Source organism: Anopheles merus, chromosome 3L, assembly GCF_017562075.2.
Source record: "Anopheles merus strain MAF chromosome 3L, AmerM5.1, whole genome shotgun sequence".
Taxonomy (NCBI): domain Eukaryota; kingdom Metazoa; phylum Arthropoda; class Insecta; order Diptera; family Culicidae; genus Anopheles; species Anopheles merus.
Genome location: NC_054085.1, coordinates 29,165,183 through 29,182,868, shown reverse-complemented (window position 1 = coordinate 29,182,868; position 17,686 = coordinate 29,165,183). Strand labels below are relative to the sequence as shown.

The 17,686-nt window shown below is 44.4% G+C and overlaps 1 protein-coding gene across 1 annotated transcript; it reads left to right on the top strand.

Moving 5' to 3' along the window:
* Positions 1 to 10,013: 10,013 nt before the first annotated feature.
* Positions 10,014 to 10,883, top strand: LOC121600586 (general odorant-binding protein 45-like). The gene has a single exon (XM_041929299.1). The coding sequence runs from the start codon at positions 10,014 to 10,016 to the stop codon at positions 10,881 to 10,883; it is 870 nt and encodes a 289-aa protein (XP_041785233.1).
* The last annotated feature ends 6,803 nt before the right edge of the window (positions 10,884 to 17,686 follow it).

Sequence of the window (17,686 nt, the reverse complement as noted above, 5' to 3'; positions counted from 1 at the left end):
GAGGCCGTTGCCGTTGAAAGTCTGTAGAACGTTGCCTTGCGAGCCGGTTGTGAATATTCATCAATTTTACGACGATGACACAGCTAATTGTGCACAAACGCGGGAAGCTTCGGGCTTCGGCAACAGCGAGGGTACGTTGCACTCGTTCTTTCTGCCGCCGCCACAACAATGCCACTCACCACTATGCTACATAAATTGCATACAATGTGGTCTATTTGTTGTTTGGTTGCACTTGCACCCGGGACGGCCGAGACAAAAAGCGCCTTTTGGCCCGCAATGCCTTCTCCCGGTCAGGGCAGGTCTTAAGTCATCATCCGCAGCCGTTTCCGTCTGCGGCCGTCCCTCGAGGGATTGTTCATAAATTATCCCGGCCTGGCCCATTGAATTGTGTTTTTGTGGTTGTGTTTTTTGTTATTGCAAAACTTATCCCCCACTCACAGGAAGGTGCGAACTGGGGTGGTGTAAGATGGAAAAAAGCTGCAGCAACTCGTCTTCACAAAACCCCGCGTACGCTGAACATTCAATTTCGTTCGTCAGCGTAATATTTATCCATGTAAATTATCGGACCTTCTCCCCCCCCCCCCCGCTCTTCATCATTCAACGTCACAGAAAGGGGGCAGAACGGTGGCCTTGGACTGGACTGGTGTGTAGCTCGTCGTTCTGGAGGTCATAAAATTACCCGTGCTGCAACACGTTGCTTGGGAATGGTTGTTCAGCAAATGCAAAACAGGTTAAGAAGCTCCACATTAAAAAAAACCCCAGCAAATGCTTGTCGAAAAGTGATCACGATCGACGCGGCTCGTAACGATCGGTTACGCGTCCCTGACAAGGCCACACGTGAACCATCTTGGTGCGTAAGGGTATTCCCGAAAACAGACATCTTGGCACACCAGTGTAGCTCTCCTTTAAAGGACCATATAAAGGGTTTTCTCCCCCAAAAAACACGCACAATAATTGCTATAAATCAATAAGCTTTACAAGCTCAATCTAGCGATCGACCCGAAAAATGCCCCTAAACAGGTACTTGAGCTGCTGATAAGTAGCTCAGCATCTGATTGACGTTTCGTGCGGCCCGGGCCGGGGCCCGAAAACTGCTTATTTGCTCTGCGCGCTCGGTTGTGCACCAGTTTTCGTGCCCGAATCGTTTAATCAAATTAACCGTAGCCATCGATTAGAAGACTCCCCTCTACCGGCGGAGTTTGCCATTCTAGCTCAAACATTATCTCTCCCGCTAAGCATACAGTACTTGGGGCGAAAATTCAACCGAGGCAAACAAGAAAGAATGGTAGCGAATGGTAGCCTTTCTGCAGGAAGAAAGACGACGACGGCGACGCATGCAACAAGAATGTACAAATTGGATGACTTGAAAATGTTAATGGTGATTGCATGGTGGTGGTGCGTTTTTGAGGCCCGTCTTTTGCTGTTGCGCTTCTTCACGGCACAACAGCACCAAGCACACAGAACACTGCGGAAGGCGTTTGACCTTGCACCTCCTCATTGCTTTGGCTGGCACTCCCCCCCGAGGCGTTCGCGTCCATCTATACTGCCGCGCACAAAACGCAATGCTTTAAACTGCCCTGCCCTCGACTAAAGGCACACAATGTTCGATGAGTTATTCAACGCCCGATGGTTCAACAGCGATGGGTGCGTTTTGTTCGGCGCTCATAGTGAGTGACGAAATGATTTATTGCAGCGTTGGTGCACCGCGGGAAAGAAACAGGGCCAGCAAGAACCCGGCACCACTGCACTCGGGCGTTTGCATGCAAAATAGCGTCAGCTACATCGATCGCGAAAGTCATCAAATTCGTGCTTCGATACATTCCTGCGAGGGGGTCGGCCAGTCTCCCGCTGGGTGACTAATGGGACGGGAACGCACACAAGCCACAAGGAACGCAGACTTTCTTCGCGCTTCGCTCCAGAGATGTGGGTGAAGTTTTGCAACAAAAAAAGGTACGAAAAAATGGATTACAGACTGAAGCTGTCAGAGTGACGTTTGACGACTGTTACGTCAATATGTGCGTGTAGATCATTTGTATTTTTTTTTCTACTGCTGTGTCTAGACATTATACACTGGAGGACCATTTCCTATGGTCCGTGAATTTGCACAATATTGCATTGCATAATGCAGCATAACTGTAAATACCTTTTTATGCTGGTTTTAATGCAATTGCTAACAACATGTTCGAACTATTCTTCATAACAGAGTATCTTGCCATAACAGAGTATCTTGGGTTTAGGATGTCCGAGTTAGCGATTGTACTCTCTAGAGCGCATCCACAACTCCGATCCGACTCCGACTATTGTTAGCACCATTCCAACTCCGGAGAAATCGGAAACACTAGTTCCGCCCGGAGTCGGAGTCATTCCGAGTCGTCCAGAGTTGATCGTAGTCGATCAGAATTGAAGTCGGAGGGAGTCAACTGGAGCCGTCTGGTGCAAATGTGCTGGTGATCAAGCATTTCATTTCGTTGTATTTTTTATTCACTTTCATTTTGCGCATGTACTTCGTATCTAAGCCTTTGTTTCGAAGGCCCACTCCGGTCGATTTCAGACTACTCCAACTCCGGCCATTTCCGGACGACTCCCGACGACTCCTGACGGATCTGAACAACTCCGAACGACCGCAACTCCGAAGGACTTTGGGCGTCTCCAGACGGCTCCGAGCTGTTCCGGAGGGCTCCAGAAATTTACGAACGACTCTGAATAATACTGGATGGACCTACATACCGGAGTCAGTTCCGAAATTATCCGGAAGCAGATCGGTATAGACTTCAGATTTTTGCCAATTTTATCCATCACTAGTCAAGGGTCCGAAGCGGTAAGAAAAGTCAAGGCCTCCAGTACTTGGGGAGCGAAGAAATGTGGGGGAGGAGGGTACTCAGGGTTCTTCGGCCAAGGAGCATCATCGTCCATTGTTCAATCGACCCCTTAAGGGACTACTCTATCAACTATTCTAACGATATATGATATATGATATGTATTCTAACGATATATCCACGGGACCTCTGGCGACTGCCAAATCTGCCAATCGTTAAACACGCCACTGGAAGCTGTTGATGGCAAATTTATCCATTTTTTTGGATGATATGTTTCTGTTAAAAATGTGATCTTTTAGGCATTCATCACAAATTACATGTTGTGGCTACTTATGTACATATTGTTGTATTGAAAGTAGACCTATAGGTCGTCAAATGGCAATGTGAGTTGAAAATGTATGAAAATCGTTAACGTACCATAGAGAGAGTGAGATTGATCTAAGCTTATTACTGATGAATTGATATAAAATTTCCCTTTTTGCTTCCTCAAGAGCCAACTAGTCAGGTTGAATTATCTTTTTATTCTTGAAAGGCATGTTTTCATCTGCACATTGAAATACTTTCTGTTTAATGTTTAAAATATAATATATTTCTCGCATTGTTTATCCGCCCTTCACGCATTGAGCGCTACCATAGAAAGTGTGTCAAATTGGTCAAACCTACACACACACACACACTGTTCCATGTTTGCACTGATAATGCATCGCTCGCACAAAGCTCCTATCCGCTCGCCTTCTTCCCTACACCAACTACTAATCCCCGTCATCATTCGTGAATGAAAAGTGAACAAAAGAATGCACCCAACGCGCAAACCGAATGAAAACCGAAAGCGAGAGAAATTATCTTTTATTGAATGCACCCAACCGAACCGATCGCCTCAACAATCTCTGGTCCCATCCCCTTCTGCCCGCTCTTGTTGTGGTGTTACACCTGATCGTGGCGTTTTTAGGAGACCGCTGTGCTACTGTGCATCTCTCCCATATCGATTTTCTCCTTTTCTCCCTCACGATCGTTACTTCGTTGCGTTCGTATGTCTTCTCCCGGTTGGGGGTGTGTTTTCCCTTAACCATTTCGTTTGCCAAAGCTCCAATTATTCACCATGTTGTGTGATGTCAAACAAGACCGTTTCCGATCAATTTCGCACCGCTCGTGGTCCTCGTGGTGGGGGATGATAATAATAATAACAATTATATTGACCGCATGGGTGATGGAAAATTAGATTTGCGCTACTCCTCGACGGTGTAATGTGTGCAGTGGAAGGAATAATTTAATTAGTTAGAGAATGGGACAATTCAGCCGAGCGTTTAGCTGGTGTGCGATCATCAGGAAAAAAAGACGAAGAAAGGGAAATTTCCTTACCTATGAATGAGTTGGACAAATGAAAACAATTTTTAAATCAATCGCAAAGCATGACGGGGACCTGAAAGGGGTGAAAACAGTTTAAAAAATAAAAATCTTCTCAAATGAGATTCTCCGGAAAGAATTGGCTCTTTGCATGTATCTTTTTATCATTTTAATTTCATTCATTACAAACATTTTTGTAGTGATTTAATTGCTTCAATTAAAGGAAACAAAACGTTCACGTTACGTTACGTGTATGAAAAGTAGTTTATGTTAGTAGTTTATGTTAGTAAAATCTATAAATCTATGGATTAATACTATACAGATGTGAATTTACTGTCATTTGGATCTCTTTTCTTACAAAACATATCAAACTGCCTTGTTGTAACTGAGGAATTATTATAACAATAATAAATAATATTAATCACAATTCAATTATAATTGCAAACGTAAGAATTAAATCATAAGCGTATGATGTAGGACTTTAAAACACCCCGAAACACCCAAAGTGACCTATCAGATCTCGTACAGTTTTCACTATATTTGGGGCAGTAGAGTAATGATGTTTTTGGGATGATTTCATTCATGGAGAAAACGATTTAATTAAAACTATTCAACCGCATCATTAGGCAGTACGGATAACGAGGAAAAAGGGGTAAACCGAAGAGGAAAATACATCGAAAATGTAAGCTACACACCACATCGATTTACAGCCAAGAAGACCCCTTCCTGCATTAGCAGTACGAAGCACTTGAATGCAAATCAGACCGAGCCCTCCGATTTGCCCATTACCGATTTGTTCTCGCTGGTTAACGGGGTCGCAAGTTCTTTTGCCATCCATCCCCTCCGATGGTCGATGGACGCGTTAAGAAGTCGGCCCAGCGCCATCCGCACATCCGTTAAGAATGGAAGCGCTCGGAAAATGCACCGTTCGATCCATAAATCCCATAAATACCGTCAATTACCCGGCCGCAGAATTGCCCTTTTCCCTTTGGATTTATTGACCGTTTGGTTTTCGTAGCAGAGGAGCCGTACCAAACGCAACTGCACCGAACGCACGTTCACCATCGCGCTCTTGAACTTGATCGGGAACGTTTTGCTTGATCGCAAAAAAGGGGGGATTGGGATGGGGAGGGTCCGTGCAGGGCAAATCGCTTCTAGCACGGGTTGAGGTCGGTGCCAAATCAAACACTCCCGGCCCATGCACGAAACTAACAAATTAAAGAACAATAATAAACACACATATTTCACCCGGGACGCCCTGCACGCGGCTGCACTCGGTTGCACTTCTGCAAGGCGTCCCGGCGACCGGTGCAGACGCCTGCCGTTCGGAGCCACCGGGGAGGAGGGAGGAAAAAGAATGAGCCATAAACTATGTAATCACCGCAATTATCCTGACCACATCGTTGGCTCCGTGTGGCACGTTTTGCCCCGATCGGCGATCGTTTTGATCCAGGCGCTCGGCACTGTTCGGCCTACCTCGGGACCGTCGAACGATGGTTTATTTGGATATCGAAATCGGGTGTCGGACGATTGGCGCGCCGGCAGATTGGAATGCAATGTATGCGTCTGTGATGCCGAGAGGAAGAGAGGCCATGCCAGGAAGGCAGTCGTCAATCGTAACGGGAATAACGAAACGTGCAGCGAAGCAGGGGAAGATCTATAAAAGGATCGGGGTAAAAATGGTCAAATGAAACGAGATTCAACGAGATTTGACATTGTGAGGATCGCGCTCGGGTGTGTGTGTGTGTGTGTGTGTGTGTACGTAAAACATGGCAGTTAATCGTGAACAGCAACAAAAAACTCAATTTTCTTGTACTATGCTATAAACGTGAGGGATTTTCTATTCACATTCCAGGTGTTCTTAGTATGTATTTATGGTTTTGAAATAGATAGTCGTATGCATAGCTTCAATCGAAAAAGAACATTTTCTTTTCTACATCATTTGCCCTCTAATGTCGCCCGTCTAGGTTTTCGTGGAGAAATTTGTGAACAAATCTGTAACAAATTTAAGCCGGTAATCGTACAGGGAATGATTTGTTATTTGATTTGATTTTGAAGAATCAAATAGGAAAATTTCTTGATAGCCAAGGCAATTACGAATCTTATTTCATTATTGGAGCTGCAAAAAGGTTGCAATTAACATCGTTTGAAAACCATTTCCACAATCAAGGGAATGCTGAAAAATTAAACAATATGCTCTGTTTCCCCCGATGCTCTACCATTGAACTCTTGACGAGACAAAATCTTGAGGAAACCTGTACCTAATATGCTTTAGAAATATATTATTTTTTTAAGTTAATTAGAATAACCAAAATAAGGTTAAGTTAGGTCAATATTTATGATTTGTTAATATTTAGTTCATGTCAATATTTTATCTTTTGTTATACTCTTATCGATGGTAAAACTAAATCCACCTAGACAAAATTTTCCAAAAGGAAAATTACGACAACTTGTTGAGTTCAGCCGTTTTAACTGCCTATATTTCTATAATGTTAGGTAACTAATCCTTTTTTTGTGGAATAAATTAAGGCTGTACTCTTAAAAAATGTTCTTTGTTCTTAAATATTTTGTTTGTTTTTCTTGTAAAAAATGTGTTGAAAACGTCGTTTTGGCGGTTTTTATTTGTCTTCCTCCCTTCTCAACATTTCGGCCATTAACAACGTAAGCTAATTTGTTATTTTGTCGTGTCGTTTGTCGCCGAGATGAAAATTTGCCGTGAAAAAAAAAGCACCGCCCCAATGGTTGATGGCCCCAGATAATTTATTTCGAAATGAGTTCGACTCAACGACTGACCGCGCTAACGGCGCCTCTCAACAAGCGCCATCGTTGCAACATTGATAAATTAGTCGCCAAACCAACAAACAGTTTTCCTTACCCTCCCCAAATGCTGTTGGGATGGTAGTAAGCTTGCAAATGCACCACATTCACTGGAGACAAAATTCAATCAAACACACACACACACACACACTGGTCCACAGAGTTTGTTTTTAAGGAGGATTTTTTGTAGTTACGAATTTTACTCATAACAAGGGGCCCGGCTGTTCAAAGGGAAAGAGACCACACCCAATGCGAATGCCGGGATCGCAACGGTCTCGGGTTGCATAATTTATTCGCATTCGTATATTTCTTCATCAGCGTGCACAATTAGTTAATTATGTATTTTTACAAACTACCATACACAGCGGGCCGCCGGCCTGTATCCCCAGCCTCCTACCCCCACGGGAACGTGTCAAAAGATATATGACCGAAGCGTTTTAATATCGTTTTAAGCTGTAATTTCACTGCCTTCGTTCGAAACACTGGCGTGCTTGCATGAGTCCCGGGTTTGCGTTCGTTGCCATGGCTCGCTGGTGGTACCCCGGACGGTCGTCGCTGATGCAATTCTTGATTCGCACGAGAAATATATGTATATAGAGGAAAAAATAACAGCGAAGAATTAATCCGCACAATTTCTTCCTCTTGTGCTGCCTCAGCTGTTTGCATTGCCCCTTTTGCTGTGCGGTTTGATGGCACCGGGGCGATAGAGAACCGGGCCGCATCGCCAATCGCCTTTAGTAGCCGCCCGATCGGCCGATGATGTTTGATTATGAAATATGTTTGACGCGGAAAGGTACTCCGTGTAGTTGCCCGATCGGTGCGTCAGCTTGTTATGTGTCTATATGTGTGTTTGTGTGTGTGTGTGTGTGTGTGTGTGTGTGTGTGTGTGTGTGTGTGTGTGGTGTGTGTGTGTGTGGTGTGTGGTGTGTGTGTGTGTGTGTGTGTGTGTGGTGTGTGTGTGTGTGTGTGTGTGTGTGTGTGTGTGTGTGTGTGTGTGTGTGTGTGTGTGTGTGTGTGTGTGTGTGTGTGTGTGTCTGTGTGGAAAGAAAATGCATCCCTTCAAGTGAGCAGACCCCGTCGCGCCAGCAAACGGCCATAGCCGATGGGTTATGGCATAAAAGTGTAGCGCAAATCCTCGCTTCGTCATCGTAATCGTAGGCAAAAAAAAACAAGACTCTCCGTGCATCTGTACCCGTCCCGGGGTGGTACGGCAGGGATGTGTTGATTAGTGTGGCGTGTGGTGCATAATCATATGCCGCCCGATTGCGTGAAGGGTATGCTAATTCGGTACGCGGGGATTCGGTTCATGCTTCGGCCTTACGCGGGCGCGCCCGCGCGGTTCAATTGATGCTCGGACCAAGCGAATCAAATCGTACGTGTGCCGATAAATTGTGTGCGTGCGTGTGCCAACTCGTCATACGTGGAGGGGAAAGGGGGGGGGGGGGGATTAGTTTACACAATCGACGTTTAAGACCACCCAAGAAGCTGGATCGAATTGGGAAAAAACATCTGCAATGTAAAGGGGACGGTTATTAGCCGTTAAAGATTGATTTGAAAGTCTTTACGCGAAGGGAAAGGATGAGAGAAATGGAGCTGATTTAGCAATGCTTTTAGGATTATGACTCTTTAAAATTCTAGCAACGGTTAAAAGTAAACTCCAGGGTGTGTTAAACGGTTTAATCATTAATTCGTATGAACGTTTGCATTAAAAAAAGGACTTCAACCTGGCGAACTCCCTTTCGTTAGATTTTCGGATTTTTTTGCTATTACGGACGGAGACATTGCGAAGCCAGTGGACGCGATTTATACTTCTTGATATGTATATTCATGTTCTAAGGTACTGTGGCACTGTTTGGCCGGTTGCATTGACCTCCCGGTCAAGCAAACGCAACGATCTAGTAAATTTTCACCCAGTCTTCATTTTTGGAGCATCATTTGGAGCTTCTTGTCGCTCAGGGACGTCGACCGTTTGGAATTGGACTTTGTTTCGATGCTCTGATTGTTGTCTAATAGTGCCAAGATGTTGTAGATGGCAGAACAGGCTACGGGGTGCCATTCTTTCATCGCGCACGGTTCTAAACGAAGTTTTGACAATGGTTTTTTTTTGAAGTTTGAAGTTTTGACGCTTTACTTGTTTGGCCATCATTGTTAGATTTGAGTCGATAGAGTCATATCAAATTTTCTCTGGTGACTCATGGGATACTGAATGGGATTGAAAGCGTGACTAATGTTTTGTTGGATAAACCCATACAAAATCGACAAATTTTCGTAAAATTTTTATTGTCAACGTTAATACCATCTATTGTAACATGACAGGCAATCAAAGGCAAATTTAATGTATAAATATGAGTTCAGCCTACATATTACACAAAACATGCGTTATATATCCCTTAGAATGTTTGCTAAACACACTTTTGCTAGTAACTCTATTTTGTTCAGCTTATATGTTATTTTAGTTTTTGATTACTGACTTTGTAACGGTAAAAAAAGCCATTACTAAAACAGATAAAAGTGGGTAGAAACAAATTTTAATTTTACGATTAATTACAAACGATTTCCAAACAACCCTGCTACCTGCACCGCACACGCGTAACGTACGCCAAAATACAAACCATATGCACTTCGCTTAAAAGCCGCAGTGGTACTAACTTCAGGAAATGCTCTGTTTACGGTCGTTCTTTTAAAAGCATTTATGCATTGTTTATGCTGTTGAGGCGCTTGTTTAAACAAATAGCGCCACTTGTACGTCGCTTCGCTAGACAAAAGCTTGCGTGCGGTCGCAGCTGAAAACTGAAACACCAAATATTTAAAGCGTTACAACGGAAATACCTGAATTTCTTTGTGTTTATTTACTGCATACTGCAAATTCAAAACTGCACCAAACATTTCAGATAACGAGCAGGGTCGCACCTGTCGCAACGGAAGGCGTATTTGTTACGCAAAAGGAACATAGTTGCATACGTGCCATTATTATCGTACTGCTTTGATTTTACGGAATTCTTGATGCGAGAATTTGTACATAAATACCGCTGCCAGATGGTGACACAATTAAGTCAACCTTTACCACTACGAGAGCAACACACGATGGCAACGGTCAATCTCCACTACCTCGGGTTAGTATGCTTGCTAGCTGTCACTGCAACTGCGGCATCGCAATGCTACCGTGACGCCGGCCAGCTGAAGCGCGTGGTTCAAGCACAGGAGGAGTGCGTCCGATATCTGCGCATCCCTTGCGCCCGCCTAGCCGTCTACAACAAGTTCATCTACCCGAACGATGCCGAAACGCAGTGCATGGTGCGCTGCATGGGCCTCAATCTGGGCTGGTGGAACGATACGCACGGCGTGCAGGAGGCAGCGATGCGCAGCTTCTTCCATCCGGACCCGAACGACTGTGACTACGAGCGGCGCACTTACCGCTGCCTGCACTCCCAGCGCCTCGACCGGCCAGCACCGCACGACGAGGCGTGCGAACGTGCGTATGAGTCCTTCCGGTGTTACTACGAGCATTATGGCAATCTCGTCGTAACGCCTCAGTTTGTTCGACTCAACGCGCTTCAACAGCTCGATGTGCTGCTGCAGTGTGCCGATATGCTGCAGTATCCCATGCCGGACCGTTCGTTCTCGTGCGCCAGAACGCATGTAGCAGGTGCGGAAGGTGATTTCGACTGTGTGTTGCGTTGCTATATGCTGAGAACGGGATTGTACAGCGAGAACTATGGGCCTAATCTGGACCGAATCTACGTACAGTGCAATAACTACGCGAACGAGACACTGTTCCGCGAAACTACCGATGCCTGTTACCGAAGGCTGCGGTCCGACTGTCAGGACGAATGTACGCTGATCGCTCGCTATGTACGCGAATGTTTCCCGGCTGGAGGTATTATATTTCTCGAATCTTTATGGTAAATTCGATAGTCCATCTACTGTGAAAAACCAATTTCCGAACCCATAAGTTGTACATTTGAAGCTTAAATGACAGAGGGCAGTGTGTAACATTATAGTGGATTTATGAGAAGAAAAAGAACAAGCTGGATGAAATGTTTATCGCTGTTCTTAAAACAAATCAATGAAATACATGATTAACTGCAATCAATTGAATTTTGAAAACAAATGAATAGAAATCTGAGAAAAGAAAAATGGCTGAAACGCCTTCCTTCTGCTAATGAAATAAAAAATCATTCGATATAACAGAGCAAAATTTGCTCAACGATAAGTACTTTAAAGTGTGTTAACTTCCAATACGGACAATATGAGGCGTGTAACCCTAGTCACTACGTTTTACATGTTCCGAAAGTTGAGTTGAGTTAGATTTCATAAAGTTGTTGTACTGATCATTCAGATCATACCGATCTACTGCAGACTATATTGCATACTTCATTGTTTTTTCCATCCTTAAAACGATGTAACATTGATTCTGGTTATCTTCCTCTGGTCCTATATCAAATGTATGAAAGTTTTGTTACAGCATTATTTCATGTCGTATGTGAGCAGCAACACAATGCAGGTTCGCAGTGGCCGTTCTCATATACTTCCCTTGTATGTAGATTTAAAGGCACTCGTAATTAGTAATAAATAGTATGATGAGTTAGTCAGTATTTCGTCCACTTGTCTCTAAGTAATTAAAACACATGTTAATTTTGTGATTGGGTGAAATCAGAAATTAATGCAAGTTCATCTAATAAAGTGTCGAATAAAGTCCAAAAGACATCAAATCTCTTAAACATCTTGTTGGGGGACGGCTAAACTAACCATTTTAAATTGATTTCGTGCGTAGGGGTTTTCCACAAGTTCTGGAAAATTTGTAAATTGTAGCACCATAACATTACAAACAAAGGATTAGCACCAAAATGTTCTAACAATTTATCTTGATTTAATCATTTTAAATTATAGTAATGCTGTATGCTACACGTGTTATACACGGTTTACCAAACATGAGCGTGAGTGGTTTACACTAAATCAACAAATATGGTTTCCATTACGCTACCATAACCCGCTAGTGGACACAAATAACTGTTATTGAGCCCATTGCTCAACCCCGTTTCACGGTTGCATTGTGCGTTCTTAAGCGTTCTTTGCATCCGACCCCCAGTCGCTCCCGTTCCCTTACCAGACAAAGGGGGCGTAATTGCGCAAAAATAACCCTTCGCTACGCATCCTGCAAACTTCAGCAACTCCCTAGCGCTGCTCGGAAGCAAATGAGATCAATTTTTACGCCCATAAGAGCCAAGGGCGGGCTCGTGGCACGGATAGCAAGCAAAAGTGCAGCGGCAACAGCATGCGGTTGCGGTAGCAGTAGCTCAGTAGCACCCTATCTGGCCTCGTGGCTAGACTGTGAACGCCCCGGAGGATGGATGGCGAGCGTGGCTGATAGACCGGGCTCGATTATGGAACAATTGCACGCTCTGCGGCAACCACCGGCCGGAGCAATATGATCGAGCGAGGATCACCTGCCAGGCAGGGTGCGCAAGAACATGCGCCCGCTGGGCATTGCCGCCAGCCTGTTCTAGTTCTATGCTGGGTGGCTCGTTTTCGCTTGCAGCGCAGGTAGATAATTAAAACAACAGCTAGTTATTGGATCTAACGGATCTTTTGCACCGCGGTGCACCCTACAGGTACCTTCGCCTCTGGGTGCAGCTGCGGTGAGGGTGAGAGAAAGAAAGCGAAGCGCGATACTTTCCGCACATCGGGCAGGGAGTAGCCGTTTCGTGATGGAGTTTGCTCGGTCCGACCGAGAAACCAACCAGCCGGTGGCGATCTATGGCCGATCGATTCGCGGCGTCGTATTTGTAAGTATGATTTGATGCACGTTGTTCTTGGTGCACTTTGACTGAACGGGTGGGATGACGTTTGGGACGGGATGTGGGGAAGGTTGTTGTATTTGAATAACATGCATCCCCAGAGGGGGCACACAATTGTGGCAGCATGCTTCACACCACAACCGGGTCACATTGGTCGTTATTCTTGAATTGTATGTCTGGGAGGTGTATCCCAAAGTGTGACAGGGCTTTGTGGTCTCGACCTGAATAACGTGAGGTTGTGAACGGCAAGGATGTCATTACGAAAATGTTGAAGCTGTCTTGAAACCTAAATATACATATAAATTCCTGCAGGAACATCATCAATAATTTATTTCTAGGTTATCTAAATATTCTTTCTAAAAAAATATGCATAACTGCTTCAAAAGGAGTTTAAAACGTCTATAAAAATGCGAAATCGTGCTTTTATATCTTTTTTCTGAAAAATGAGCTAGAAGAAAGTAAAAGCTTTGAGAAAATTTTATTAATAATCACAAAGAAGTCATCATGGAATTCTATACACATGTTGTAGGATTTGCGTTAGTGTACTGATGCATGTGTTGTTTCTAGCCTCACGAAGTATTAGCTTAAAATCTTTTCTAAATGATCACTTCAAGTTGTGCCTGATATTCTATTATTACGAAAAATAAAGTCTGACCCAAAGAAGTGCTCTCTGGAGCGCTCTAGAATCCTCTGGAGTCTACCGGAATCGCAGTCAGAGTCGACCGGAGTTGATCTAAGTCTGTCAAAGTCGGAATCTGCTGGAGTCCACGACTCCGACTTTGACTTTGGATGACTCCCACTCTGACTGCAAACGATTTTGACTCCAAACGGTTCCGGATAATGCTGTTCGTACTTGCTTTTCGGAGTCGGTCTTGACATTTCCGCAGTCGAGTCGGAGTCGACTTCGGATTTTTGACAACTTTGCCGTAACAAAATGGAATTCAGAATCTGTAATACCATTTTGCACACATCATAAAGATTCAAAGTACATTTTTTCCCTAGCATTGCAATCCCTTTTAACCAAAACTCATTCTCTAACACTATTTGGCGGTTTTCAGTGTTTGGTTCATACTATTTGAGCTAACAGAGAAGAGAATAATTTTTTGTTGAGTATTGAGAAGATATTGTACGCTAATAATATCACACACAATACATGACTTAAAAATATAGTCACGATATCATCAACTTAAATGCTCTGCAAAACTGTGCATCCGTAATGGCTTTTCTCACCCTTTCCGCTTTTGCATAAACATAGGTCTGTCACTGTCAGCCACTTTTAAATCTCCACCTTTTCTTCTAGAAAGTGTTTATTAAGCGATCTGCTCGTTTGGCGTGAACCAGCCCCGCCCCGCCGTTACTTTCAATTTCTCATCACACAATAATTGTTGTATCGTGTTGCAAACCGAAATCCCCGCGGCCGCTCCATTCCTTCCACAAACCACAAAATTGTGCAATCTGTACGCTCAAGCGCACCTGTAATCATGCACGATTACAACGAAGCGAAGAAAGAAAAAAAACGACCGAGATTAAATCATCGACAAAAAACAAAACCCCAACCTAACAACATTGTCTTTCGTCGGTACCATCCCGGATATGCAACGAATGCGCCACATCGGTTCAGCTAGGTTGTCCACCGCACAACAACACCGACATCAACGGTGACTGCGGGTAACAATGCACCTCTGAAATGCAGTAACCACGAGAAGCAGGGCGAAACAAAACAGCTGACCGAACCCGTTCCCTGCCGCCCGAACGTACCACGGCAACCGGTTTACCCCGTTCCGAGTGATGCAATGGTACAAATTGCAACTGTACTGGTCGTTCGTGCAGCGGACACCTCATATCGGCAAGTCTGCGCCAGTGGAAGGACATACTCTGGGCCCTGGTGAAAGGGAAGAAGTAGCCATCATCACCTGCAGATAATTATTATCATCATTAATTGCACTTATCGTGGCAGGGGCCATCTCATCTTTTAATTAAATCACTGCCTTTGTGGTATTGCTGCGCTCGGGGCCCGGGCTTCTCAGCACTAATCGGTTCCGGCGAAGATTCGTACCACAAGATCGCGTTCTTGTTCGCCCCATCGTAGCTGTACAGCTCTCTCGCACTCTACCCGCTAGACAGCTAATTGAGAGTAAATCAGTATCAACCGCGCAGGAAATGTGGATTAACTGCACCGCCGCCACCGCGCAAGGCGCATGTTTGTTCGGATTTATTACCAACCGCTGGGTTTGATTAATCTACCAGGTTCACGCATTAAACTCTATTAGCCCGCGAACGGTCTGCACTTTCATCGAGCATCAAACAATCAATTAAGCTGAACGAAAATGCTACCCCGTTTTTTCCCCTCGCAATGGTCCTGTTGGACAGGTTGAATGTTTGCATTCCGGATGCAGCGGTTTTCTGGACAGCGCAGGCTCGTTTTTCTAACTGTAAACGTCCCAAAAAATCAAACCTTTTGGTCAAAGATCAAACAGATCAATCAAAAAAACACGACCACAAAATATGACATTCTCTAGAAAGCATGCCCCAACTCGGAGGGTTTGGGTTTATGTTAGCTGTTTATGCAACGAGCTTCCAGCGAGCTGATGGGTGGAAAAGAATTCACCCATCCAACGGGTACGAGTTGTCAAACGGGCTGCGATACGAACGGAAAGATAAGCTTCCAACATCCCGGACCGTTTGATGAATCAGTTTAACCAATTGCCGCCTGTGAATAGTGAAGAGGGTATTCTCGTCTCTACACCCAAGCACACCCGTTCGGAGAATGAATATTTTGACACACCAGCAAGTAGTAGTAAACTTCAATTGATTGACGATCGAATGATGGGGCGCTTAATTAACCGGAAACTGGATTGTAGACTCGTGAAGTTTGCTCTGCTAAACTGGGACCCGGGTTGGTGGGTCCTCACCACCAACCATTTAAAAAACCCTCACACAAATCGATCGATCCACATTCTGGAATTGGCTACTGGAATTGGAGCTACGGGTTGGCCTGGGAACACACAGCCCACAAAGTTAAGTGGCAGGTTGTGTGGGGCTGTCAAAAGTGGTTTCTTTTTTATCCTCAAACACAGCGTTGCCGCAGAAAGCGGAAAGAAAGAAGCATTGCCAAAAAGTTTGCAAATCAACTGATTTTTTTTTCCATTCCCTCCCCGGTGGTTGGTGGAACAGGGACGTTTCAGAACATTCCATCGCTTCTTCCTTCTCGTGTTTGGAGCTGCTCGAGAGAGTGTTTTGCAAATGGCACACAAATGGCCATCATTAATCAAACACGCTCGGGTTCTGTTGCGGTGTGCTTCCCTCGGGACATTCGAACCCAACGCGATCGAGATACGGTGGTCCCCCTTCCCGGTGGACATGTGGCACCTGGAATTCCCATGTCCAAAAGAGCCACCGGGAGCAGGAGGACCACATGATACAAACAAAAATGCGAAGCTCTTTCATGCCCGAGTACGCACGTAATCGATTTTACTGTGAAATTTTTAATTTGCATCTCGAACACAATTATCAATAATAAACCTTTGGCCGTGGAAATTCTTTCAGAAGGTAAAACACAAAACGAGGTGAAAATGATCCCGGAGGACATCCTCAAAAATGGGTTTTGGTGTTTCGCCTCTTTTTTTAAGGTTTGGAAGCTTATTTCGGCATTTGTGATATCATCTTGCTTGTTATTTTGTACCGTTGGTAGCTTGACTGCTTATCGAAGTCACTCTCAACAGTATACAGGGGAGGAATGTCGTATAAGTGTATCAATGCATCAAAGCAAATGTCAGAGAATTCCAAAAAGTGTTTTTTCCATTTTTTACAAGGTTTTGCATATAAAACTTTATTTCAGATAAGTAATATGCGAATTCAAAGCCATGATTTTAAAAACATTACAATTAAAATAAGAAAAAACTTTTGCTTTTCTTACTCAAAGAATGAATAGCTGTTCGATTTCTAAAACTATCAGTCAAAATCTTGGCATGATCTTACCATCACTTACAATCACCCAAATTATTTTTTTCTCCATTTAAGCGGATTTTCATAAAAATCCTGACCATTATTTCGTTAGAATTTAACTGGGCTACCTTACTAAAGATGCTAAAAATAACATAAAACTAATTCTATGATATTGTACTATTGATTTGCTATGTATGTTTAAGCAAGAACTTTGAATCGCTTAAAGACCTACAATAAAGATGAGCTGAAAACAATTTCATCCACTGTCTGTGTGTCGCAATCTCAAAGTCTCACACTCATTAGCTCACCAAACCCCGGCTAATGTATCAATTTCTATACGGCCCCGCCCGTCCATCTTGAAAGCTCATTCTCCGTTGGATTCTTGTTCATCACGAGGCTTTTCAGGATGCCCGACCATTCTCCAGAACCTTCCTGACAGTTGCAGCCGTTCGCCGTTCGAGCATTGGGGCACTGCGGCTCGGGGAATTGGAAATCCGATACACTGGATGCTGCCTTTTTGTCTCCTCAAGTGGAAGACATACCGCTGAGGTTTGGATCAGAACGATTGGCATCATCAGTCGGCACCCGCTCTCGCCGTTGTCTCCGTTGTGTTGGCACATGCACAAGAACTGCAACTCAACCTGAACGATGCCATGTTAAGCCTAATGATCGATTACTCGCACCGTACCGCGTACGATCGCGAACTCTTCCGATGCCGACCGTGTCGGCGGGTGTGTCGTTTTTAGTTTTGACGTTGCCGCCTTCAACGACAGTGCTTCGGTTGTGCAAGTGATAGACGATCATTAGAGCCGCCGTTGTGAGGAGTGCTTATTTGTGACCTGCCACCCAACGGAGCGACCCGAAGATTCCCTTTTGCCCACCCATTCATGTGCCACCGGGATGGAAAAGTTGAGCAGTGCTTCGGCTGCTCCGGTACGACTTCAACCCTTCAAAGGGATGATTTGT

What these genes read in the sequence shown, in the direction of transcription:
- LOC121600586 (XM_041929299.1), top strand. Translation starts at nt 10,014, where the DNA reads ATGGTGACACAATTAAGTCAACCTTTACCACTACGAGAGCAACACACG.